A 7,200-nucleotide genomic window follows, 5' to 3' on the forward strand; every position below is an offset into this window, starting at 1 on the left:
CCTTCACAAGATAGTACTTGAGTTAGCTCTAGAGCAGGAAGATGTCTTTGTTAGAGTTCTAGGCTGGCTGTTGTTAGGTCAAGAGGCTGAATGGGTATCCTAGAACTCAAGGCAATGAACCATGTGGGACTGACTTCCACCAGCAGTATGGCCCTTGTGGAGACCATGGAGACCAAGTTTGACCTTGAAATAACCTGGTATTGAATCATCCTGAAAGGATGCTTAGCTTTGCTCATTAGAATTTCCCAGAAGTCTCTCTGTTTGCCACTATGTTTATCCAAGACTGCTAAATTTTGCCATGATAAGGCAAGGAGTGGGCTACAGAAGAAGGCTAGAGGGCTGGGAGGCAAGCAGCCTCTGTGTGGTTAGAAGATCTTTTCTTCCTGATGTCCCAAGGCTACCATCTGGAAATGAAGGAGGGAAGAAGGAAGGTGTCAATGACTGCCTTGGGTGCGTGCTCAGTTTCCGAGGGAATGTGAAGATGTTTTGAACAATTATGGAGGAGAGAGTCAGGCCCATCTAGGGAATGAAAGGAGAAAGAATGCCTCTAGGTCTAATAGTCAGAAACAAATTTGGTTGAAAGAAGCTGTAGCATCTTACAGAGCAAATGAACCCTTGAGCAGGAGGCTGAAAGGCCAGGCAGGACTCCATCTGTCTTGTGACCTAAGTGCCTGCTCAAAACTCACAGATGGCCAGTCGGTACTGCAGACAGTTCTTATCATTCCACATCCCATCTGTGTACATCTCTACACACTTCTCTTTGCCCCGACCCCTGGGCTCCCCGGGGTACCAGCTGGTGAAGTTTACAGGGGCCCCATCTAAATAATGGAAGTCCCCAGGGGCCTGGCCCTCAACCAGACCCAGGTAGGCATAAATGTTGTATTTCTTCACGAGGCTTGCGATGGCTGCATTCTCCTCTGAACTCCTTGGGACAGCAATGCCGCCACCTGCTCTGGCACATGTCTCTCTAATAGCATCAAAGTTGGCCGACTTCCCACTGGTGGAAAAGACCTTCTCTCCCACTGCCAATAGGGAACCCTGCAAGTGGAGGACTGAGAGCAGGGGATTCTGGATTAGGCTACCAACCTCTGTCTCTGTGGTACTCACTCAGGCCCTGGGTTTTCTCTGATCTCTCCATCTGTGCCTGCCCTTCTTTCAATCCTCATTTTGTAAACTCCTCTCTGCTTTTCTCCATCCATACGTCCATTCATCATTCACTTATTCCTTCATTCATACACTTACTCGTCAATTAGTGGGAAACCTACTCCAATTTTCTTCAATTCGACAGAAGGATTTGGGAGCAAACCATGCCTACTTCTGTCTCCTCTGGGCCAGGAGAGACACTAGGAAATGGAAAGTCTCATTGTTTCCCCCAGGGCCAACATATTCACACAGTCAGGCCTCTAGGATCTGGAGGCTGATGCTGATGGAATCTTTGAGAGACTTCTACTCCCTGAATCCCCGATGCAGCCCCTTACCTCCCATTAACTGCTGGGCTTGATGTCTGAGCTCATGGAGGTCTATTTGGAGCTCCTCATCCAGATATGCTGGAAGCCCTGTGGAGAGAACCCAAGGCTGGATCAAAGATGTCAACCAGGTGTTTCACCAGCTGCAAGCCTGGAACTCTAACCTTTAATACAAACCCATTCCATAAGGTCAGGCACTTCCAGTGTCCCTATGTACCTATCTTTCATTATAGTCTTACACCTGTCCAGCTCCTTCCTCCTCTTCGTTCCATTGTATCCCTTGAAGGGTTCCACATGTCCATCTCTGGGAGGTCTTCTGGCCTGTGGAAGTGGTGCTCTCCCCACCTGCCACCATAATGTCCTTTCCTTCTCAGAATCCCAGAGCTCCACTCTGCACGCTGACTTCCCAATCCCGTTCTCTGTCTGAACCTCAGGTTTGCACAACCCTGTGTACCTTTCAGGATGGCCTCAGAGCCCAGGAAGGTGTCTCTGACCACCTCCCAGCACAGTCCTTCTTTTCCTGTCTGATACCTGGGTCTCTCCATCAGCAGTCATGATGTATGGAGCACATCCTATGCTCGTTCATCCCTGAATTGTGGCTGCATTACCTGGACACCTCTGCTTCCTCTTCTCAATCTCATCTTATCTCCTTTAGTGCTACATATTGGGCACCTCCACTGCTCGAAACACCTCATCCCTGATGTAGATGAAGCAGCCACGCCTTCTCTGCCTATTTGTCCCTCCAAAGGCTTGCTTACCTGGAGGGCCTCTCTCACCAGGCTCCCCCTTGTCTCCATGCTCTCCAGGAGCCCCAGGAGCCCCAACCAGCCCATCACGCCCAGGGAGACCTGGCATTCCTCCAGGAGGACCCATGGGGCCTGCAGAGAGAAGCGGACACAGTTGTGAACCTCCATTATCATCTGGGACGACACACATGCCACTGTGTGCACACCATGACATGATCATGCAGCCGAAGGGCTCCTGGAAACTCCCACCAAGCCCCAGCATGCCAACTCTAGGGCCTAGTCCAAGCCCTGAGCCAATGATGGGCCTCACAAAGATGGCCTCTGTCCTTTGGTGTGAGTGGGGCTCTCCCACACAGTACCTGGAGGTCCTGGGTCTCCTTTGACACCATCTCTCCCATCCCTGCCAGGCAGCCCATGGGCTCCAGGAGTGCCAGGAATGCCTGCACTTCCGATACAGACCTCAGTCCCATTGCACATGATACCAGAAACTGCCGCCAAGACGAACGGAAGGGCCAGGGAGCTCAGTGACATGGCTCCTGCTCCTGCTGCTGCTCCTGCAGAAGGAAGGGATTGCCATCCACCCAAGGGAAGCTTTCACAAGTCTCTGTGTCTCTAACTCGCCATCCTGCTGTGTTTTCGCCAGGACTCAGGAACATGGCAGAGCGTAAGGGCCTTGCAGATCCAGACAAAAACTCTGGGAAGACCCACATTATCTATGTTCAGAACTTCCCAGCTTCATCTGGTATCTAATTTGGCTCATGGACCATTGCCCTGGATTGAGGTTTTGAGATTCCAGGGCAGGTGAGGAGCAAAGTAAAGAGCTCTCTGCCTTTTGTCAGGACCTCACCCTGTGGCCCTAAGGAATTCACTGTATCGCTGACCTCGGCTGAAGCTGCTGCACTGTGGAGACAAGTCTGTTAGGATTGTTTGTTCTGTGGAAGGATGGATGTACTCACTCTCTGAACTTGCACTGTCTTTGGGGGTCTTAGGAGATCACAAACCTGAGTTGAACAAATGATCAAGGCCCATAACCTTCCCCCACCACACAAAGGGTGAATGATGGGGGGGGGGTCTCCTCCTTCCTCTCCTGGTCCTTGATGAGGCCTATGGGTCCTAGGTGGGATCTCACTGCCAGAAACCCACCCACTAAGAGCACCCAGGGGCTGGGGCTGAGCTCACCCATACACAGAGCCTGCAGATCGTGGGGCTCTCCGCCTGAGTTGTATCAGGGTGGTGGGCTGCATTATTTATAGGGATGTGAGCTGCTAGGCTTCCTCCCCACCCCTGTCACAAGGGCTGTTCTCCACGGAGGGCCAGGCAGGAAGCAGCCATCTTGTTTACATAGCTCATTTCCCTATCTAGCACTCAATCCTAAGAGCACTTAAGGAGATTTGAGGGGAACCCAGAATCTGCTAAGGGGAATTCCAGGTGTGCAGGAAGGGAACTCTCTGGCGAAGGACACCTGTGCTATTCACAGCGAGCTTCATGCTACTGATGGGTGAAAATGTATACCCAGGGACTAGTAGAAGACTATTTGGGCTCCTGGTTTGTTCCCAGACAATGTAGTGGCCACAGTTCAACATATTCAAGTTCAAGCTGCTCAGTTAGACCATTCTGGCCTACCGTGGAACTGGAAGTCTTCTCATCTCTGCCTCTGGAGGCTACAGATGAATTGGTGGCACATGAGCAGAATGACAGGTGTTGTAATCTGTCTTCTGCCTTGGTAGGTTCAGCCATAGGGAGCCAGGACAGGCCTGGATGGTCTCAGGCTGGCCGCTGTTTCTGCCTTGGGCCATGGGTGATGCTCTGCATCCTGCAACAGTGATTTAAGCTGTCGAATGGTGTGTGAAACCCTGATGGATGAGATTCCCTACTCAAAGCCACTTGACTAAGCGAGAATCTCCAATAGCCACAGGGAACCAAGAGAAAAATCCTCATGGTCCCTTGTAGGTAAAGAATTTGGAACTCCTCAAGGAGTGTGTGAGGGGGGAAGGAGGGGTTAGGAGAGGAAATCATCTGGTAGCCATTGGAGGTTTTGTGCTTCAGCCCTCTGGTGCTATTTGCCCCATGTCCTAGTGGTGGGTTCTGGGCCAGGTCTGGGATCAAGAAAGCAAGAGCCCGAGTACGGCAGGAGAAAGTGGAGGAAGAGCGCCATCTTCAGGCAAAAAATGGGAACAGAGTAGCTAGGATGTCCAGGTCCCTTATGGTTGGGCAAGGAAAGTTTTGCCTTAGAAGGCGAACATAGTTTGAATTTCAGCCTGGAGCTGCCACTTTAGTATACACGTGGCCCTGAACTAGAGTCTCTTTATGAAGCCCAGGCTGACCTGTTTCAGTCCTCAAATGCTGAGATTATAGGAATGAGCCATGGCATCTGACTTAGGTTATGTAATTTTTTTTCTTTTTATTATTTTGAAATGTTACCAAAGTTGACAGGAAAGTTGCAAACAACCTCCTTCATATCAAAGGATCCAATAGTTTCTCTTGAATGTCCTCAACTGTGAACTATTTCTGGCTCATACAGTCTGAACACTTTTGAGAGACTACAAGTAAATTATTGAGTATAAAATCTTTCAATTTGTCTTCTTTTTCCTGGTATAGTACTTCGTGGTTGGATTCAGATCTGACAGCTTGGTTGAAATGTAGTGGAAACGGGGATGTGTTCTTCTTACCCCATTCTATCTGGTGGCACAATACGACCTGTGTCGACTGACCATTTGGTTAAGGTAGTGTGTGTGCCAGAATTCTGTTACTCTTTTTCTTTTAATAGTGACAATTTTATAGGAAGTTTCTTTGGAATTATGTAAAAAGCTTATTCCTTTACTGTCTCTCCTTTTCCTTTCTTCCCCTTTCCATTCATTTCCTTTTCCCCTTCCCTTCTTCTTTCCCTCTTTCTTCTAGTTTTTGCCATCACTTTGTCAACACACACACACACACACACACACACACACACACACATTGTATTTTAAAACTTTTTTCCTTTTCTTTTTTTGATATTTTTTATTGTAATTAATAAAAGGGTTACATGATATTTGCCAGATAGAAGGTGCATTAATTCACATACATTGATACCCTTTCACATGTCTTGGTCCCCATTGCCCTCCCCCCCCCACCCCCTCTTCTTGTTTTCCCCCCTTCCCTATCCAATTTCAAATAACCAAATACAAATATATCCAATATATCAGATAGGAAAGTGAGATACTGTAACAATATGAGATAACCAAGGGACAGCAAAAGAGCTGAGAGATAACATAGTACCTTGAGGACAACAATCATTCATTATATGGCTTTTGTTTCTATATCCTAGAGGTCCTTTCAATTAGCGTCATACTATATGGCCTTAGGTATCAAGGTTTTGCTCTATTGCAAATGCTGTCAGAAAGAACGACATTGCCCCATTTGTTAGGAAATGGAAAGACTTAGAAAAAATCATATTAAGTGAAGTAAGCCAGACTCAAAGGAACTTAGGCTCAATGGTTTCCCTCATTTGTCATAATCTGTATTTTAAAATGTTTTATTTATTGAAATGTAACCGCAGCTGGATAACCCATTTGTTTATCTCTAGTTCTGCATCTCCTACTAAGGTTTCTGTTGCCATAATTTAATTTGGCATTGTAATTATTTTTCACTTATCTATGACCTCTAACTGTGGTTTCTTTTTTCTCCATGCATAAAAACTGTGTTTTAAATTGACAGTAAATTTGGCAAGGGCTATGGGTTGGATGTCTTCCTCCTCTCCCTCCCACCTCCCCCCACCCCAGCCCCAATATCCATGAGTGGTAATCTTATGAGACTTCCTTAGATTCATGAATTAACTAAAAGCTTAGTGTCCCTGCTTCCATTTCATATGTCTCTGCAGTCACCTTGCGAACCACCTTGGACTCTGGATAGGACAGGAATGATTAATAACATTTTTATGGCAAGAGACTGAAACTAGCCCAGCAGAGCTTGCTCAGGACAGATACCTACCAGGCAATGATGACTTGTTTATCCTAATCAGCAATGACAATGCAACTTCCCCAAAACTCTTCCCAGAGGACTGAAATAATGATCAGTCAGCCATACTTTGATCGACTGTTTAATAATTATGCATGCCCCCACCCCCCAGTTCTTTGCATGTAAAACCTCTTGCTTATGCCTGTTACTGCGAAGATAGCTGAAGATATACTTAAGTGCTGTCTGCTCATGGCTGCCAGGCAACAAGTCTCCTTTCTCTGCCCTGCACCGTGCAGTCTTTCATGTAGGAAGAAGTGGCTGGAAGTGACACGAGGGCTCCAAAGCTCCAGTTTTAACTCCATGGAGCTCTCTGTCTCTCTGGTACTGGGCTTTGAACTCAGGGCCTCTTACACTTGCTAGACAAGAGCTCTACCACTTCAGCACACCCCTTGTTCTCAGTGCTACACTGAGAGTAGTTTTCTGGTGTTAAAAGCAAACAAGCATCTTTATAAAATAATTACAATGAGCCTGAGCCTGGAGGCACCAATCAGAAGGCAAGCAGCTTCCTTATCTTGCATAATCTGGTTTCTAAGATACTTAAGAGGCAGGCAAAAGCTACCCTTCTGAAATTTATCCTGAGTGGAGCCTGAGTCTGTATAGCCCTCCTTCCCAACCCCCACTGGAGACAAGAATGAAATAGCAAGCAAAAAACAAAGCCAGACAGGTGCTCTAATGCATTTTGTGAGGGTCTGGCAGTTCATATGAGTTCTTGTAACGTGAGTGCTACTTTCTGTCATGTATTTCATGCATATAGCAGTGTGGCTCTGGGCATACATCTTCTCTTACACTCCAAGAGGAACATACCGTCTTTCTCCTGTCCTGGGCTTTGCTGCACCTGTCCTTCCTGGAATTCAGATCAGGTTTTCATATGGTGAGGGTTAGACGGTTCATGTAGATCTGCCCTCCCCCTGCATCCAGTCCCTCACCAGACTCACTGCCTGCCTGTGGGCAACTGAGTAAGTCCCAGCTCCTGCTCCGGCCTTACCAAGCTTCCC

General features: G+C 47.5%; 1 protein-coding gene across 1 annotated transcript; it reads right to left on the minus strand.

Annotated features, from left to right (window-relative positions):
- LOC150054336 (pulmonary surfactant-associated protein A-like) lies at positions 1-3,462 on the minus strand. The gene is made up of 5 exons (XM_090346680.1): positions 3,392-3,462; positions 2,572-2,766; positions 2,225-2,344; positions 1,479-1,556; positions 1-1,052 (listed from the first exon to the last, which is right to left on the minus strand). Exons 1-5 carry the CDS (start codon positions 3,393-3,395, stop codon positions 676-678), a joined length of 774 nt encoding a protein of 257 aa, XP_090202806.1. The 5' UTR covers positions 3,396-3,462; the 3' UTR covers positions 1-675.
- Between the last annotated feature and the right edge of the window lie 3,738 nt (positions 3,463-7,200).

Source organism: Megascapheus bottae, chromosome 15, assembly GCF_031878675.1.
Source record: "Megascapheus bottae isolate mThoBot1 chromosome 15, mThoBot2.hap1, whole genome shotgun sequence".
Taxonomy (NCBI): Eukaryota; Metazoa; Chordata; class Mammalia; order Rodentia; family Geomyidae; genus Megascapheus; species Megascapheus bottae.